At 47.8% G+C, this 19,827-nt stretch overlaps 1 protein-coding gene across 31 annotated transcripts in view; it reads right to left on the reverse strand.

Moving 5' to 3' along the window:
- The window catches only part of SORBS1 (sorbin and SH3 domain containing 1), a 204,682-nt gene that overhangs the window by 78,135 nt on the left and 106,720 nt on the right, over positions 1-19,827 (reverse strand). For 16 of the 31 annotated variants that reach the window (XM_081157858.1, XM_081157843.1, XM_081157855.1 and 13 more), the window contains 3 exons: positions 11,814-11,926; positions 5,312-5,662; positions 2,033-2,177 (listed from right to left, as the gene is read on the reverse strand). In XM_081157858.1, coding sequence (XP_081013984.1) covers positions 2,033-2,177; positions 5,312-5,662; positions 11,814-11,926 — 609 coding nt within the window. The remainder of the gene's footprint in view (positions 1-2,032; positions 2,178-5,311; positions 5,663-11,813; positions 11,927-19,827) is intronic. The other 15 variants (XM_081157853.1, XM_081157851.1, XM_081157860.1 and 12 more) reach the window with 1 other exon arrangement.

Raw genomic sequence — 19,827 nt, forward strand, 5'->3', positions numbered from 1 at the left:
AGAATTCCAGAAGTGGAGTAAAGTTATCATTCCCTCAGGAGACTTTGCAATAGTTAAGAAATTGTTTTTACAGGTATTATCTATGAGGCAAAGCAGAGCTGCCAGGCTGGGTCGATTCCAAAGTGAAGCAAAAAATGCTTGACCTAAACCCCACTGACAATCAGTCACCCAAGGTGGGGCCGGGCCGGCGAGGCGCTTCCATTCTCCTTGGCTCTTCCTGCCACGCCTCCCTGGGGACATATGGTTTGCTCTTTATGGGAAGCCACTTTTAATTCCCCAAAAACCCGAATGTACGTGCATCCTTTTCTGAAGGATGTGTGATGCAGGCTGCACAATTCTGATTTTTAAACCCAAGGGCAGGGCTTGGACAAAAGAGAAATTCAGAACCAAAGGCATTTGGGCAACTAAGAAGAATCCGTTTGTTCAGGGAAGAAACAGAAAGGAAGTGTGGGCATGTCTGTGCCCAAAGATGTCTCACTCGGTGTCAGAGGGACTTGGCAGAAACAGCTGACATTACACTTGGCATTTCCCAAAACCCAAGTTGCCTTGGGAATAAATCCCATTTTTAGAGAAACAGCTTTTCCTTCTGGGAACTAACTTGCTTCTGTTTGACTGGATTTTTTAAAAAGATGAGTCATAAAGAAGTTCACAGAGAACCCAAATTTCACTTTGTCCTGCACTACGGACACTTTCTGGGCAGGGAAAGCCACTGCCGAGAGGAGAACAGGCTCTTACATAATTTAGTGTGGGGGATGGGAGCATTTTTTATTTTTTGAAGGACATAGATTCATGGGTGAAATGAATATGGGAGCCACACAGTGAAAAAAATAAAATTACTAAATAACTAAGATTTGAGTGGGAAGATTTTAAGTGAGAGAAAATGTTTCATTCATCTGTTTTCTAAGTTAGAAGCAGGAAACAGAAAACTCCATTTAATATGGAGAACGACTTAAAATAGACTTCGGCCCCATTCTCACCCAAGTTAAGGCAGAGGGCGGGGTGGTGGTGGCTATGAAGCAGGCAAGCAGGGCGTCAAGAAAAGGAAGATTTGGTACCAAGCTCTGGACAAAACAATTAAACCTCCACTGTTCTCTGAAATTCAGATGCAGAAGCCCTTTCTATACTCGGAAACACTCAGAAAACTTAAAATTTTACATTTCACACTGCACAGATCTTTGGGGAAGGGAAAGTTTATTCCTCTATTAAATTACAAAAATGAAACACATTTAGAATCATCTTCTGGAATTTTAAAGCAGAAGGGTCAACATATGCAACTGTTACCTCAAAGTACGTCTGGCTTCCCCTAAGTGACTCCTGCAGAGAAGAGGAAGAACTGACCAGAAACAGCCAGAGGAACTGTAGGAAACACAAAGAAATCCCCCAGTAGCGCTGTCTGGGGCTACGCAGTGAAAGGGGCAAACAGCCACTCATGTCCCCAGAGGGTGTGCTGAAAGGTGGCCCAGTGTGACAACTGCCTGTAAGAACAGAGGCTGGTGAGTCACTAAGAAAAGGTTCCGTAGCCTCTGTTTTAGAGGCACAAAAACATGTTTGACATTTTAGAAAATATTCCAGCCACTAGGTTTTCTTTTTATAATTTTGGTACTCAAAATGTTGCTTTCTAGAAAACTCACGATGTCTAAGAGCTAAATGATTTAGGACACTACTGAAAAGAGGTATCACTGTATCTAGAGTTTCCAAGCAAAGCTCTGATTAGAATTCTCATGATGAGAAATTAAGGGGCACAGATTTTTCCTTTCTGTCTTTTCTTTCTTTTTGGTGCTGCCATCTGAAGACACTGTGGTCACCCAAGTGGAACATGCGCTACACTAGCTTACTTATTCCGAAACCTGACGTCATCCCAAATCAGGGTCTGTGTGCCAGAATCTACTTTGTGGGTCATGGGAGTAAACTGGTGCGACAGCTAGGGGAAGAGTGAGATTTGTGAAAATCTCTGGGGAAAGGCAGACTTATTGTCCCAGGGGCCACAGAAGAGTGAGCACAGAGGGAGAGGTGCACGGCAAAGCTCCCTTACCTCGGTTGTGTTGCAAGAGCACAATAGTGGGATTGACGATTGTCGTGGAGGGGTAGGCTGAGGACGGCTTGCTGACTGGTGCAAAGGCCTGGGAATCAGTTCTAACACGAGATGAAGAAACTTCATTTAGCAGAGGACCTGAATCCTGGAAAGAAAAAAAACAAACCCAAACGTTGTAACTGTCAGTGCACAAAACCTAGAGTTAATGCTTTTTAAAAAGAAAAGAAAAAACGTAATCAATGAGACGTCATTGATTCCAGTTAGAGGCTTTATCTGGAATGCTGGTATTAGTAAGGGGAGAGAGGGAAGATAATGTTACTGAAAGTCTCAGCAACATTACTTGTTATTTTCACCTGGTAATAAATGTGGGTCAATCCAGTTACTGAAAAAGCAAATTCAAATCAAAGTAGAAAAAACATGCAAAACTCATGCAATTCCAAATGCAATCCGAGAATGAGAGCTGGTTTAACTGGGAAAAATCAGGAAAGTTTAGTACACCGTTTACAGAAACATGAGACATGTGAGGACAAGACGCCACAGGTGTAAGAATAGAAAGGGTTAAGTGCTGGTACTCTTGGAAAGCTCTTCTTACCATCCACACCACTGAGCAACCTTATTAGCACTTGCTCCTGAGATTCGGAGATCATCCTGTCCTACTGCGATGTTTTCTCTCCCCAATATCGAGTGACAAAGATCTCTGAAGTAAAGACTTGGGAAAATCCTGACTTTTAAAAACCTGAGGGTCTCAGCAGGAAATGCCAATAAAATCATCACTACTAACATTATAATCTGCATGATGGGAATGACAGTCTTTTCAAAGACAGGAAATAAGACCTCGAACTGTAGTGAGGATACGTAGACAGTTTCCTCTAACACACCTATACATTCTGCAACGTTTCTGTTTTAGAATTTACAGACCCTAAAGCCAGAATATCATTCTTAAAGGTTTGAAGAACAAGACTCTGTGAAAGCAGTTGGTATGCTCCATCAGAGATCACCTTTGGAAGAACCTGCAGGGCAAGAGCCATGCCTCCTTTCCTCCTCCCTCCACCCCGGACCCTAGCACAGTGCCCTGCAGGCAGCAGGTGCTCAGCAGTAAAATGCAACCGGAATGACAGGAGCCACCTACCAGCAAAGGTGTTTCTGAACTTTTGTTTAAAAGAACAAAACATTCAAGAAAACACATGCCCATCAAAAGAGAGGAAGTAAGTGTCAGGACCCAGGACAGTTCCTGACACATAGTAGGGGCGGCTTCCTGGAAAACATTGGCTTGGTCAGTCTAACTCTCTGAAAGTGCCCTACTGTCACAGCTGTTAAGAGCAGCAGCTCAGTTTAGTGAATGAAACTTTTCCCCAAGACTTGAGAGGCACAATATGATCTAATACAAAAGTGCCTCATCTCAATTTTTCATTTGTAAAGTGGGAAAACAGTTACACTGTCCTAATCTCCTTCCAAAGCGATGTGACACAGATAAATGACATGAGTGAAAACTCTGCCATAACGCAGCTGAGGAACACGGGAAAGTCAGGCACACAGCTTTTTAAAGTATGAATACCGCCTGTGAGGCCTGAAGGACCAGGTGAGCATTATGCATTTTATAAATTCTACTCTGTGGCACAAGTCTTATTTCTGGAATGTTACAAAAATGGTTATTGACCAAAAGAATCTGGACCAATTCACATGAATTTCTTCTTTCCTTTTACTGTCAAGTAGCTGCAGAGAGAGCAGATACCAACCGTGGCTTGGCCAGCATCCACGGAGATCTGGCTTCTTTATAATTCTTGTTCAGCCGAGGAGCCCAAGCAGTTTCCTTTTTCACCTCTTACTTTGTTGCCTGGGGCCAAATTAGACATCATCAGGCCCACTGACGTCTCCCAGGAAGTCTGTACCAGGTTGGCCAGTCGGGTTTGAGAAACCAAGGACACCGTCCAAACTAATTTGTCCTGGTCCGCTTGCAGGAAACTCAACATGAACACCTAGGTCTACACAATGACCAAGTATAGGGCATACAACAAAACCGCTCACAACGTACACTAGTGCACTAAAAACAAGACTCGCTTTACATGCTGCTCCAGAGCAGCCTTCTGTGCCAAAGGGATGAATACTTGTATTCTCCAAAACAGTCTGGGTCCTAGGTCCCTCCCCACACCCCCTCAATCAGAAACTCCAGGAGTATAACCTGGAGTTAACTATTTAAATGCATTTTCCTGCCACTCAGATGGCCCATGTACACTGAGCCTGAGAGCAGGGCTGTGCTCTGTTCATGGTTGTACACAGGAATCTAGAATGCCCAGAATATGGTGGGCACTCAATGACTGTTAATTAGCCAATTACTTATTTTTGAGGGACTCTGGCCTCCATTTGCTAGGCCAAGTCGTCAGCAACGTAGCTTACATTTTTTGGGAGTTCTCCCTGTGCCAAGCACCATAATTGAAACTCTTATATACTGAGGCCCACTGCACCCCACAGCCCTGTGCATAGGTCCATGTACACCCCATTTTACAACTCACACTGAGGCTCATTCATCTCTCAATCCCCAGGGCTCCTGAGAAGAGAAGAGGCTGAGTGCTTTGATTCAGCCTTTCTCTTGGGCTTTCCCACCTATGATGGGGACCTGTCCCTCACAGGATGGGACCTGAAGCGTCAGGACCCTTTAATTTCATGACCATTGAGGCACTGTTTTGCCACAAAGGCCTGGGAGCCACTACTCAGGGGCCCCAGTAATCATCTGCCCTTTGAAGAAACAGTCCTAACATTCATACAAGGCTTTTATACCCATCTGCTCTTTCATACTCCATCTTTTTTCAACCTAGTCTGTGCCATGGCCATATATAAGTTTGTTTACTTGCTAAATCACCACAAGAGTGAATCTCTTCCTTCCCTGCTCCCTGGTGGAGAAACTGCTGTTGGCTTTTCAACGTGATGCTTCAGCTTTCCTCAGCTCTCAGCATTACACCTGCCTGCCTGTGGCGAGCGCACCTAGCCAGAGGCAAGGTGACAGAGGTTGTTTTCTCTGTGGGAGAACCAAATTCTTTCAGGAAGATGTGCATTCCGAAGAGGACAGCGAGGAGGAGGGACTGGAGACCGTGGACAGCCGCGAGAGCCCCAGGGACACACACAGGAGGCATGCACTCTGGGAGAGCAGGCCCCTCCAGTCATCACGCAAGCACAGCGGCAGCCAACGCGCCCCTCGGAACTTAGTGCTCAGTGAGAAAGGGCTTCTACTGCTGGGAGCAGGCATTCGGGAAAGCCGTGAGGAGGGGACCCCAGCGAGCTTACGGTACTTGAAACAGCTCCCGTGAGGTCAGGCTCCGAGACTCTGTGCAGGCCCTCCGGGACCGGGGGGACCAGCGGAGGCGGTGGTGAGAAGGATGGTGGTGTCTGGCTAACGGGGGGGTGGGGGCCCGGAGCGCTGTGGTGGGGCCGCCTCTGCAGATGAGGGGGAATGAAATCATCTAGAGTTGGGAAGGTCAGAGGTGAGCCGGCAGGGGCGGTCCCCGGGACTGGGGGGCCCAGTGGCCCCAGAGGTGCTGGAGGTGTGGCAGTGCCTTCTTGCCCTCTGTCAGTGTTAACCAGGTAGAGAGGGACAACTATGACCTCAGGCTGGGCTGGGCTGGAGGAAGTAGCATCCTGTAGGAAATAAGGGGGTCGTTACGTAAAGGGGTGCGGCAGCAGGGAAGAAGGAATTCCATATTTAAACAGTTGAGAGTGGACATGCAATGATATACTCCGAGAACTATTTAATCGGTGCCCTTTGCTTGGAGTGCATGAGACAGTCGGTGCTAGCCAGTTGGCCTCCTGACACTCTATGACACAGAGGGAATCCCATCCAAGTTCACTTTCCATCCATCTATTTTTGAATCCTTTTAACACTTTAGGAGAGAGAAAGAAAGAGAACAGGCAGGCAGGCTGTGTTTAACCCCCAAAGCCGCTCGCGGAGCCTGAAAGCTTGGGAGTAAATACAATTTCGTAGTAGGCACCTTGTAATAAAACATAAACACTATATATCTCTCACGGTATTATCGGTCTACGTATCCCATGCTCTGGCATACTTACAAACTCACAGGAAAGAGAGACAGGGAGACAGAGAGGGCTGTGCCGAGATGTTTAGAGAGAAGAATTTGGGATTCAAGCTGCAGCGGTATTAACGAGGAAAGGGAGGGGAGGGCAGCCCAGAAACAAATGAGCTGCCACACGAGTTCCACAGGAGACGGAGTAGACACACACACATTCCTAATTCCTTGCCTTGGCTGGATAACACGGCTGCAAAAGGGAAGGTTCTTTTCTCCTCCGGTTTTCGGGATCAGAGGTAACCTGGGGGCCTAGCACAGGTGGTCCCACTGCGTCTGGGAACGAAGGCCGAGTCCCCAGGGAAGGACTCTCGCCACGGTTACCGGCATCTTTACGGGTGTGAGAGAAGAGCTTGGGAGGGTGAGGAGGAGCAGAGGGTGGCTGTCCCGGGCCGGCTGTGCAGGAGACAATGCTGGGAGCCGGTGCCTGAGTGCCTTGGGCTGGGTCACGTGCAACACGGGAGAGGCTTTCCGATGCCACCGGGCAAATGTTATTGGATAAACAGGGTACATATAAGCTGCTGACCTTTTTACTTCCAACTGCCTTATGACGTGGGTTAGAGCTCACATTCCCACTATAAACGGTCCTGGTGGCTGCACAGTGGTGCTGGGGTTGGGATGAAGCGCTGGGGGACGTGTAACCGGGAAGCGAGGGCCCAGGACACACCACACCTTTGGGAGCTGATCTGGCTGCCAGGGTGACAGAGAGAGGCTGGGGTGGTGAGGGTTCCTGCTGGCTGGGGGTGCCGGGTGGGACGTAAGGCTTTGGTGAGCTCCGGTAGAGCGAGTCCTTGTAGGGACTGTGAAGGGCAGGGGGCTGCCATGCAAAGCGGCCCTCTTTAGGGAGAGGGGGGCGTGGGGGAGAGAGAACCTTCAGCATTATTTTCAAGACACAATATCAAGACAGAGAAAAAGGAGAGAGGAGGGGAAACGGAAAGAAGGACGACCATTAGAAATAGCAGCATAACATGACCTGAAGACAAAACAATTCTAGACAAGTTTTTAGGCAAATCCTCAGCTTGGACTCCTCACGGAGTCCACATTTCTCTTCCCGGTAAAGCCGAGGACTGGCTCATACTCACCTGGACAGGCCACGAGCCGAGGCAATTTTGACACCGACCCTGGCTGACCTGCACCCTTTTAGACCTCATGACTGAAGAAGGGTGCCCAAGGGCGTTGGAGGAGGCCCCAAGCCAATTTTCTATTCTCCTTTCCTCAAAGATTCTTCTCCTCACGCCTTTGGCTTTAGAAGTTGGAGTTCACTGAAACTCTCAAGTCTCCCTTTGGAAATGGAGACTCGGCAGGGTCATCCTTACTTGGGCTCACAGGAGACAGAGGCCTTCACTGCGCCACTGAGATTTAGCACTCAATTCCATAAGCATAACAAATTAAAGCCCGCCAGCAAGAGAATGCCAGGACTTAGAATCCACATGGGCTCTTTTCTCAGAGGAAACAATTTGATGGAACTAATTATTAGAAGGAAGACAGGCATGAGATTAAAAGCACATAGTCTCCAATTTCTGATGTACACAGAACCAGGGGATCAGGCAATGAAGCATTTGATTCACCTACCAGATTGGACTGTACCTGGTTTATCAAATTCCAGCCCTTTCCCCATTCCCACCCAGCACACTAGGGGGTAGAGAAGTTCTGGAGGGAGGTGATCAGCCCCAGGGCTCCTGGCTAAAGCCCAAAGCTCCAGTTCCAGGCTCAGAGCTAGAAAGCTACAGTTCACATCTCATTCCCTCTCCGTCAACATGACTTCTCCTTGGGTCTCAATGGAGCAGATCAGGAAATAGGGTAAATCTCCAGACTGGTCCTCACTTCAATGAGAGTCATCTGTCAACCTGTGGCTCACCTGGGAATTAGACCATAAGATGAGCAATTTACTTTCCTAGTGTTATAGCTGGATGTCCGTGTCTCCCAAACTCTGATGCTGAGTCCCTAATGCCAAGTAATGATTTTTAAAGGTGGACCTTTGGAGGCACTTAGGGTTAGATGAGGTTATGAGGGTGGGTCCTCATGATGGGATTAGTGTCCTTATCAGTAAAGGAAGTGGCCAGAGCTCTTTCTCTCTACCCCATGAGGGCACGGTGAGAAGGCAGCTACCTAAGAGCCAGGAAGAGCCCAAACCAGGAATCAAATAGGCCAGTACCTTGATCTTGGACCACGCAGCCTCCAGAACTGTGAGAAATAAATGTCTGTTGTTTAAGCCACCCAACTATGGTGTTGTTACAGTAGCCCCAGCTAAGATACCTAGGTGTTCTTCACTGGCCCCTATTTTTAAAGATAGCCAACACTAGAAGAAAACCAGACCCTTCCTCTAAGTGGCACGGGTAAGATAAGATGTATTAGAGTTTGGTCAATATCTAGTAAATGGGTTGTGACCAAAAACTGGGAGAGTGCAAGGGTATGAGCCTATTTTGAGCTGGTTTTTCATTTTCTTTTTATTTATTGTGGTGTGCAGCTGGAAAGGGTTAAGGAATGCTAGCAAGGGTAAATAGGTGAGAAATAAAAAAAATTTTATGAGTCTGGATTAGAAAAGCAACCCAGAAACAATAAACGACCTATCCCTTAACAAATTCAGTTTTCTTATAACCTGGATGGAGAAGAGACTATTTGGGTATCTTAGGGTATCTTAGGGTAACCTGGTGCCTCTCTCTTCGACAGGATGCCCATGACAGTGCCGGTGGAATGAGCCCATATGTAGAGGCCAAAAAGACAAAATGAGCAGCCCCTTGTCAGTAGTTACCAGGAGCAAACCTTCCAGATGTACACACTTGGTTCCAGTGAATGCAGGCTGGAGGTTGGGGCATGTTTATAGACTAGGTGATGCTCTTCAGAAACAAAACCCTTGAACTAACTCCCACCAGAGGGACTGTGGGGTAAGTTGATAATGGTTGTCAGGGAAGTAAGTAAAAGACAATTTTGAATTAGGCTCGGATTTACTTTTACTTTGAGCTCAAGTATCCCACGTGTGATTCCTTCTTGTCCAAAGATAGAAATCAATTGCAATGAGTTTTTAACCTAATTTGGCTCTGGCCATATACGGTGCCACAGCTGCATGACATCAGGCGTGAGCTTCCCAGGGCTCTGACCCCACGGAGGACACTTCCCCAGTGTTGACAATGCACTCAGAGCCAAAGGCCTTCCTGTTCTGGGGCTGCTTTTAGCCCTAAAGAAGGAGGGGACAGGCACAGTCCCTTTACATGGAAGGAGCTGCTTTCTGTTTCATTGTAAACACTGTAGGAACCACAGGCGGTTTGCATCCTCCCAGCAGGCTACTAATGAAATCTCATTTCTCTTATTAGAAGGGGAGGCAGTGAAAAGATGGGGCTGCTCAGAAGAATCCGATATGCTCCTAGTTTATGTGGTTCTGGAAAGTACCAATCCCCATCTCCACCGGGGACACCAACATGATGATGCTATCAGAGAAAGGGCAGCCTGGCTCCATCACTGGGGGTAAGGGGAGCAGGGCAGCAGGCCGAACCTGGCAGGAGAACATAAGGGACAGGCTCCCCTCTGCCTTAGGCTCTTGGACCCCAATTCAGTCCTTCTGAGGAGATGCTGGATCTACAGGGATATGAGAGCTCTCTTCAGCTGATACCAAGCCAGGGGAGTCCCCAGCCCAGCCCACCTTGGCTTGCTCTAAGCCAGTGTATACTTGCAGCTCTATAGGTTATATAGACAAGAAGTCATTTTGCATCCAGCAAATTCAAGAGGTAGTGCACGACCTGAAGGTTCTTGAAATTTAGACAAGCAACATTACACTGAATAAACAGCATTAAACCCGCTATAGCAGTATTTACCAGGCTCCGTTTAAGACACCCCATAAAAAGAAAAGTTTTGGACAGTGTCAGACTAAGAAACTATGCTGTTCATAGGGGATGTTACAGGATGTAACATCTATAAACCTTACAGACTCCTCGAGGGCAATGTTTAACAGTGATCTGAACACAAGTGGCCAGTAAAGCTGTGGTAAATGAACGTGTTTAAAGTAATGTTTGTTTCCCGCACATGCTTTTAAAATCATCTCTTTTGAAGAGCTGTTGAAGAAGCTAAAAGGACGGAGCAAGCTACCCTTGAGCTAAGTCGCTGAGAGGGGACCAGGACACACTTTCTTGTTTGCCTTCAATGGATGAGCCCTGTTTCCTAACCTGGACCGAACCGACTGTAACCATTCTTTTTTTAAACACTTTTTAAAAAATATGTTTTTATTGATTTCTGAAAGAGGAAGGGAGAGGGAGAGAGGGATAGAAACATCAATGATGAGAGAGAATCACTGGTCGGCTGCCTCCTGCATGCCGCCTACTGGGGATTGAGCCTGAAATCAGGGCATGTGCCTTGACCAGGAATCGAACTATGACCTCCAGGTTCACGGGTTGACACTCAACCATTAAGCCACACCAGCCGGGCTGTATCCATTCTTGAGATAGCTGAGAAGGAAGCCTGTTTGTCACAGGCAGCACACTTATACACTGGGGAAGGTCTTAGAAAGGGAAAACGATGGCAAGTAATTTACTGGACAACTGCCCTCCCAAATCCCATGTCTAAGGAAGACTTCAGGGGGTGCATTCACAGCTCCTGGTTCTAACCAGAGGTCCTGGGTGCATATGGCCAAATCCCAGAGAGGCAAGCCATGGTGGGGGCACAAAGGCTTAGTGGTGCTGCTCAGCACACAAGGCAGACACTTAAGCAACCAGCTCTAAGCCTGGGGAGACAGGGGTCTGCAGAGAGGAAGGAGGACATCATCTTCGGCTCGGTTTCATTTCAGGGGACAGTGCAATTTTATGTCCTGAGGAACAGGAACCAGAGGGTCACTGGAGAAGGAGTGTGGGAACCAGGAAGGAAATGCAGAATTCCCTGGTTCCACGTGGGTTCTGGGAGCACCCTGACAGAGGCAGGCTCAGGAACACATTTCTGCAACATGTTTTGGGCAGCACAGCTTCCTTTAAAAGAAAGAACTGTTCTGTTGCATGGATGTGGCTCCTCTGTGTAAAAGCACTCTCCACGGACTGCCTGAATTACAACAGGGTCTATTCCTTTCACCAAAATGGCAAAGTAGCCACAGGGAGGGGAGGGAAGAAAGATCAGGAAAACAATCTAGGGTGAAAACTTAAGCAAAATGATCCCTCCTCAAGTTGTACACCTTGGGGATTTTCTTTTGTAGGGTAGGGGGGTGGTTTAAGCTCTACTGCACTGCCATTCTGACTTCCAGCTGCCTGCTCCTGGGCCACAGGATGAGGTCTGGCCACAGCTACCTGATCTTAATCTGAAAAGATAGAGTTGCTGGAACTCTTACAGCCCCACCTGCAGCCAGTTAATGGGATAAACACATGAGTGCACCCTTGTCTTGACTATTACTCTCTAAAGAGTTTTTAACAAACAGGCTCAGAATTTTTCCCCACTATCCATGGCCAAATGGATTCCCTGTTCCAGAACATTCCTAAACACACTTTAAAACTATAAAACATCGGGCCTATACTTCCAATACCCTGGTACAGACCAGCTGTATCCCAAGCCTCTGTTCCCCTCAATGCCAACTCTCCCTAACTTGGTCCCTGTTGAGTTTCTCCAGAGTAGGCCAACAACCCAACTCTGAACCCAGCTCATTATCCAGCAGAACAAACTGGGAAGTACAAACTAAAGCTAAAAGACTTCTGAACAGGTACCACACACCAGTGCCCACCCCGCCCTGGGCACATGCCTACCTGGGGCTTGTCGGAAGGAAGGTTGGGATGCACGCTTCTGTAGCCCTTGGCAGCGAGGGAAGAAGGTTGGGCGTTTCCATTGGCATCAGCGTTGGAAGAAAGCCTCCACTCATCTGAGATGGAAAAAGAAAACAAAAAACCCTCACTCGCAGGGAACGCTCCCTGGCTCCCCTCTGGCTGAAGGGTCCCTGGTGGAAGGCAGGGACAGGGAGAGTCAAGAGAAACCGTACCTGCTGCGGAAGTCTGATTCCAGAACTACGTGTGTTGCAGAAAGAATGAAAACGAGAAAAAACGGGGGGTGGGGGGGCAGAAATGGTTACACTTGCAGGAAGCGAGCATGCGCCGCACAGAAGGGCGAAAGCCCAGCGCCCCGCGGCCTGACACAGAATGCCCTCAGTCACGGCGGCCTAATCACCATAGGAACCCACTCCAAGCCATGATGTGCTCCCAGGCGCTGACCTTTGCGAGCACAAGGCTCACATTCACGGCGATGAAGAAACAATTGTTCCTTGACATTCTTATTTTACAGACTGAAAGGCAACAGAACTCTACTGTCCAGGCCCCACTCACTGGCGCAGGCCCCGCTTCACGCCGGCCGTGGGCAGGGTGACCCTCCTCATTAGCCGGCCGGACTGGTCCACAGGCCCAGCAGAGGCAGAAGCACATGAGCACTGTCCCCGTGGCTGCTGGGGCCGGGCGAGGGGCACGATGTGCTTTAAACCCAGAGGTATCTGCTGTAGTAAGGACTTTTCTCCCTGTTGCTTTTCCTCTCTCTGTTAAATGAGCCACATAAACACTTAAAAATCTCATCACCCTTTCTGAGTTTTCATCACACCACAAGGCACCCTTGTCTCCCTTCAGCCGCTATCACCCTGCCCTCCCAGCCACCACCCGGTGCATGGCAGAGACCCTAAACCTCTCCTAACTTGTCCCACTTAACACCACGAGGCAACAGGGCACAATGATCCTGAGCTCAGCTGGGAAGGAAGCTGGAACTCAATTCGAATCCTGGCTCCACCAGCTGCCGGCTTTGTGTCCCTGGGCAAGTTATAAGCCTCAGTTTCCCCTGAGAATGGGGATAATGATACACCTTCCTAAGTGTTGTTTCACCAATTAAACGATGTAAGGCATGAGACATGCTGAGCCCGTGCCCGGCAGTGCTCAGTGTGTGCCTGCTCTTACCATCTTCTGCATCACCTCTGTCTCTCTCCTCTACCCTCCATCTAGCCCAGCGGTTGGCAAGCTTTTTCTAGAACAGGCCACACAGTAAATATTTTAGGCTCTGCGGGCCATACGGTCTCAGTGGCAACTACTCAATTCTGCTGCAGCCGACATAGGTGACGTGTACATGAATGACTGTGGCTATGCTCCAATACACCTTTGTTTATAGGCACAAATTTGAATTTCATACCATTTTCATGTGGTGTATAATATTGTTTTGATTTTTCTTTCAACCGTTTAAAAATATAAAAATCATTTGTAGCTCATGGGCTGTACAAAAACAGTTACAGCCACATCTGGCCCATGGGTCATAGTTTGCCAACCCCTGATCTAGCCAATCCCTTAACTTCCTTCTTGTCCCTGGGTACCTACTCTTGTCTTACTCAAATAGAGAAAAGAGGGGATAAGACAGCAGCCTTCGCAGTCCGAGGCTCTATTTCAACCTGTGTCCCTCACGGACTAGAGATGGGCTTTCCACATGTCAAGCTGAGATTTACACACATTTACTGCACACCTTTCTAAGTGCCAGACACTGTTAGTCACTTTTGCTCCTGTTTAGTATTTAATTTAGTGCACATGAGTCTGTGACGCAGGTAACTGCTCTCCTTCATGGCTGAAGAAACAGAAAGGCCAACTGACTAGCCCAGAGCACACAGCCAGGAGGCAGTCAGCCCGGGGCTTCAGAATGAAGCACAGCGCTCCGTCCACTCTCTGCAGCCAGCAACCGCACCATCAGCCACAGAGTAGCACCTACATCTCAGGGACGTGGTGGGAACCGCAAGGTGCCAATCACAGGGAAGGCTTTTGAAGACAGGCTGCTGGACCCACCCCCAGAGCTTCTGACTCAGGGATGGAAGGCTGGGTCTGAAAATGTACATTTCTAACACGTTCCCAGGGGATGCTAAGGCTGATGGTCCATAGCCCACACTTTGAGAACCACTGATACAAGGAATACTTAAAAACATCTTTATTCTGGAAAACTAACTGTATCCACTTTTGCTCATTTCCGCCCCCCTCTAGGCAGGGTTTTTACATGTTTCAGTTGTGCATTCCTTCAGCAGGTTGCTGTTACATTCCTGCTCCTCCCTCATGGACAATTCACAGGTATCTGTCTTCTCTTCCCAACCACAGAAACTGGGAAATTTAAAGGACTTGAATTTTACTCACATTACTACAATGTATTAGCAAGGGCAAGCTGTCAATCACTCTGAACTTCACTCTCGTCATTTGTAAAACAAAATCCTTACTCCATGTACACCTTGCAGGGTTGCTGGAGATCCAGAGATTAGGTTTCTGAAGCAGCCTCAGCGTGACCATTTTCAGCTCTCTGTTGCATCCATCCAGAACCCCGGCCCAGAGACTGCCTCACACCTAACAGGTCCTGAAACACCAGGTGACATGTTGTGACAATGGCTCTCCCCGCTCCCCGCACCTATCACACTTACTGCCCCATCTTCCTTTCTATGTTACTTCTAGTCCACCTTTGTCATTCTATCAAATTTATTAGATTTACAAGTCCACTAAAATATGGATTTGGGGCACCTCATTTTGCTCCCTCTTTGGTTCTCAGTTGGGTTGGTTCTACTCAGGTGACACCGGCAAACAGATTATGTCGTGGAAAACTGAGAAGAGTCTGTCCCTCCAAAGGTCTGGGCATCATAAAGGGACTCTCGTGTTGGCATTAGACTGCCAAGTCTGAGTCCTAACTATCTCGCAAACTGCATATCTCGCAGCAAAGGACAGCCTCGTTTGTGAGAGAGATATTACCTACCTCTTTTGAGTCATGAGGATCAAATGGAAATGTCTGGCACAAAGTATGTGCTCAGTAAACTAGGAATCCAAAGCATAAGGGAAAAAAATTTGTCCAGACGTAGAAATAAATGAGTTGCTGACTTCTGCCATTTGATAAATAGCTCCAAGAACATAATATCCTTGGGGATCAACCCACTTTTTCTTCTAATTCCAAGTCATTAAAATTGTTCCCCTTCTCCTGCCCCCCAGAAGGCAGTTCCCAGGACCTCTCTGAGCACTCCTCTCCTCTCTTCCTTTAAAGGAGAGCTGTGTTTCTGACGGTTTATCAGCCTTCATCTGTTACCCAGTCTTCTGAACCTAGAAGGCTGGTAGCAGCCAGGACCATTATGTGCCTGAGTACAGCATGTGAACTTTTATATATATAACCATCAAATATAAATTTCTGGTTCAGGATACTGTCAAAATGCTCCTTTCAACAAATGTTGGAAAGTTGGATCTCAAGTAGGTTCTGTAGCCCTGAAGAGATCCGAGCCTTCCCACGAGAAGTATAATTTATTTTGCCTTATCTTTTCCTCCATCTGTCCTTTACAATTTTTTTTGGCCCGTGGCCATAGCCTCCTGATATTTTCTTGTATCTCACTCCATGCTAATTTCACTTTGGTCTGTTCTAAATTGTTTTTGCTGATCAATTCTTGGAATCTTAGGATAACTTTCTCTGAGAGATCTGATATGTCCTGGTAGAGTGTCCAACAGATGAGAGAGGTGTTAAAAGTGGCTCTAGGAGTGTTTTAAACTCTTTTTTTATGTTTACTTCTTATTCATGTTGTGTGGTAAAGATGCCTGGCTTTGCCCTCTGGCTTCTGGGAGTTATTCTTTAAGCCCCTGGAATGTCGGACTGATAGGAGTGTCTCTGTGCCACTCTAATAATATGATTTCAGGGATCAGCCACATGGGCAATGCCTATGTAAGAGAGTCTCAAGAAAAACTCTGGCCCGGCCGGGTGTGGCTCAGCGGTTGAGCGTCGACCTAGGATCCAGGCGATCGAGGTTCGATTCCTGGTCAGGGCACATGCCTGGGTTGTGGGCTCGATCAATGACTCTCTCATCATTGATGTTTCCATCTCTCTCCCTCTCCCTTCCTCTCTCTGAAATCAATAAAAAAGATATATTTTAAAAAAAAGAAAAGAAAAACTCTGGACACAGTGGCTCAGGTGAACAGCCTGGATGCAACATCTGAGCATACTGTAACACCTCAGTGCCGGGAACGACAGGTCCTGAGGCCATGGGAGAGGAAACCACGTTTCTTCTCCTGGCTGACTTTAGTCTGTAATAAACCACAACCACGAGCTTTTCAATGAGTTCTGAGTCCTCCTAGTAAAGATCAAACCCGAGGATGGTTTTGGGGAGCCCCTGAACTTGGATTGATGTCAGAAGTGAGGGTGTTCTCTTACGGGGACTTTCCCTCCATCTCTCAGTTGGCCTTGATTCTTACACATGTGCTCACTGAAAGGACTCTGAGTTAATGGGGGCAGGAAGTGTCCTTAATTGCTTCAATGTTAACTTTCTCATGACATCTTTCTGCTCCTGCCATTTCTGGAGAGCAAATGTGAGGATCAAACTAGAGGAAATGAGTTGATTGCAGGCCCAAGAATCTTTTGTGCAAAGCTAACTTGGTTCTCAAGAACCAGGCAAAAGGAGTCAAGCCAACTGGCACAGAATTAACAAAATGTAAGATGTGAACTGGATTTTGGCTTTTGAGTCAAAAAACAGGGATTGATGGTCTTCAGGCTACACCAGACAGGAAGCTTGGTCTCACACCCACCACCAGTTCAGGCTCCCTGTCTCCTCTGGGGACGTGGGTGGAGTCACTCTGAACCAACAGGGCCAACACCAAGACTGGCCAGGCAATGGTACAGGAAGCAGGGATAAGGTAATGCCTCTCCTGCTAAGATTACTGCAGTTCTCTCCAGATGGTTCTGATCCAAAAACCAAGGTCCACGTTCAATGATTAGGAGGCTGGTCAGGAAGCCAAGGTCAGGGATCCAGAGTCAGGTTACCACTTGAGAGCAGGAGTCTGGACAATGGGTTTAAATTGGGCAACTCCAAAGGCTCCGTTTGCCATGAGCCTCAGAGAATCTCCATCCTCTCCATGGTCCTTTGGACACAGATGGCTCCCAAATCCATAGCTGGACTCCAAATTTCCAAACGCCTATTAGAAACTTCTGCCTAGAAGTCCTTTCCTTGCCAAGAAACTCAACATGTCAAAAAAAGAGACTGCAACACTTCTTCAACTTCCTGCATGAACCCACCATCTCCATGAGTGCCACTGTCATTCTCTTGGCCAGCGCAGAGCTCTTCCCCTCGGTGCTCCTTAAATACCCTGCCCCTTCACTCTTCCAAATCCACTTACCCTTGGCCCCTCTGTTCAGTCCTGCTGCCACCATGCTAGGCCCAGCCCTCATGGCCTCTAACTGCAATTACTGAAAGTCTTTAAGGGGCCTCCTGGTCTGCAGTAACCAGAATGGTTGCCATTAAAGAACCGCTGCTTATGCCTGGCTCTGTGTTGTGTCGATATGAAAGAGCTCACTGAATCTCAACTCTATTAAGATCACTCCCATTTTACAAATGAGAAAATTGAAGCTCTCTAAGGTTGAGTAATTTGCTCATATCCCAAAGATGGTAAAGTGGCGGAGCTGAGCCTTGATGGATGAGAGAGTTGGAACAAGGACTGGAAATAGGGGGTGTCTCTGAAATGTGGGTGTCAAAGGGCAATTTAAGGAAAGAAATCAGTATGCAGGTGCCAGGCAGTGTGGGAGACTAGAGCTTCCAATATAGGCAAATGATCAGCAACTTGGAGACTTGTAGGAATGGAAGAAGGTGGTAAAGGCAGGGGCAAGGCACAGGGTGGGGGTGGGTTTGCAGACAGAGCAGCTGGGGGACAGATGCTGGCCCTAGTTATAAGGGAAGGAGCTGGACGCTATTTGACATCAGCTGTGAAGACATTGGGAGTAGAAAAAGCACTCCCAATCCTTGGCAAGAGGCACTCACTGCCTCATACTTGGGCTCCCAGTCCAGGCTGGGCATGCTCCCTGAAAATATTGCTGAAAACTGTTTTCCTGAGGCAGGTCTAGGCCCAGGGGCTCCCAGGACCAGGACAGGACTGGAGACTGGTGTAGGTCAGCAAGTTGTCATCCAGAGGCCTAGATGGAGGGAGCAGGAAGGGCTGAGAGCATGAGGGAGCCAGAGTCAAGAGCCAGCAGAATGCTGGTCAATGAGCAGAGCGTACAAAGACAACTTCCTGAGTCCTGAGGGTCCTACCTCTAGAGTCACATCCTTTTAACCTCACCCCCAGTGTCAACTCGTTCCAGCCTGTTGTTTACTCTTAATCAGTATGGGGCTTTTCCCCCTCTACTTAAACCAAGCTTGTTCCTTTCCACCCAAGCTGCTCTAGTGCATAATCCTGGATTTGTCCCCAGTGACTGGAATTCAGTTTGTGTCAGCTCAATTCCCAAACTTGCCAAGGTTACAGAGCATTTTGGAACTAGAGTGGCTTGGAAACCATCTTACCCAAGTCCCTCATACTTCATGTGTGCTTAAAAGGCGTGGCTTAACCACGGTCAGGAAGCCCGGTAGTGGACTAGGGGCCCACGCCTGACTCTCCTGTTGCCACAAGCTGCCTTCTGTCCTCACCCAGTGCACCCAGAATTACTCTCCCTTTTCCTGCCTTCTCCCCATTTCTCATCACGATTCCAGTGACTCACTTAGTGCCTGGCACAGAGATGCTGCTGAATGAATATCTGAATGAATAATTTGGATTCTGTGATTTCAACTTACTAGGATGAAAATAATCTACTAAGATTAATTTACTGTAAATTGTGAATGACTGAAGGCTATCCCTAATTTGTCAGGGTATTTGCATTTTAAAACATGATCTTTTATCGCCCAAATTAGCTGTTATAAATTTATAAGACATAGAATTATTTGAAGACTAGATAGAGCTTCCTAAAGTGCCTCCAATAACTGCACAGTGCTGTAGTGCAAGCCTACGGGCGGTGGGATGGAGCAGCGTTTGCATCCTGATAGTGCCCCACTATAACCAGCAGGGGGAGCTCAAGGCTCCCTCTCCTCTCATTCACCTCTCATTCCCACCCGAGAAAGGGCCAGGCGGTTGATAGGTCACTTTACTGGGCCACTGGGCTGTAGGATGGTTTTTCTCTTTCACCATCACTTGGGATTCTCTCTTCCCCATACATCTTCCAGATTGGGAGCTGGATATTCCCAGTTAGGCCTGAAGAGGCTGGATGAGACTTGTTTTAAGAAGAAATTATTTTGCCTTCATTTCCTGGCCCCACCTTTCCAGGATATGAGTGACAAACCGCAGTGGGGCAAGAGTCAGGTGTGGGTTCAAGAATCTAGGGCCAAGAAGCTACCTTCGAGTCTTAGTGCTGGAGGCCACTTGTGTGTTCCCTGAGCTGGGGGAGCAAGAAGCTCAAACCCCAGCCTGGCCTCAACCTTGGACATCTGCCTTGGTACCTGCTCCAGGTGGCTGGGACAGAAAGTCAGTTTCCAGGATGCTGGGCACTGACCATTTCCACCGTACATAATTCCATCTTATCACCACACACTGCTCCCCACTGTAGCAAAGAGTTTTCATGTCCCACTTCCTTTCCTCTCTGGTCCCAAGGGAATAGTTGTTACTCCAATTCCTTTTCTCCCTTTAATTCCTTCCTTTAAGGAAGAAACTCCCATCCTCTATAGCAGTAGCTCTCAAATGTGGTCCTTGGACCCGCAATATCAGCATGACCTGGGAACCTGTCAGAAATGCAAAACCGCGGACCCCACCCCAGACCTAAAAGTGGGAATCAGAAGTTCTAAAGCTCTGACCTGAGGGCCCAGGAACCGGTGTTTTTACTCCAGGTGATCTGATGCAACTCAAGTGTGAGAACCACTCACTGCCCAGAGTGGAGAAGGTCTGTCCCACCCTGCACTAACGTGCCTGTGGAACCTCCAAGTCAGCATTTCTCAACTCCTGGGACACTTGG

Source organism: Miniopterus schreibersii, assembly GCF_964146895.1.
Source record: "Miniopterus schreibersii genome assembly, chromosome: 14".
Taxonomy (NCBI): Eukaryota; Metazoa; Chordata; class Mammalia; order Chiroptera; family Miniopteridae; genus Miniopterus; species Miniopterus schreibersii.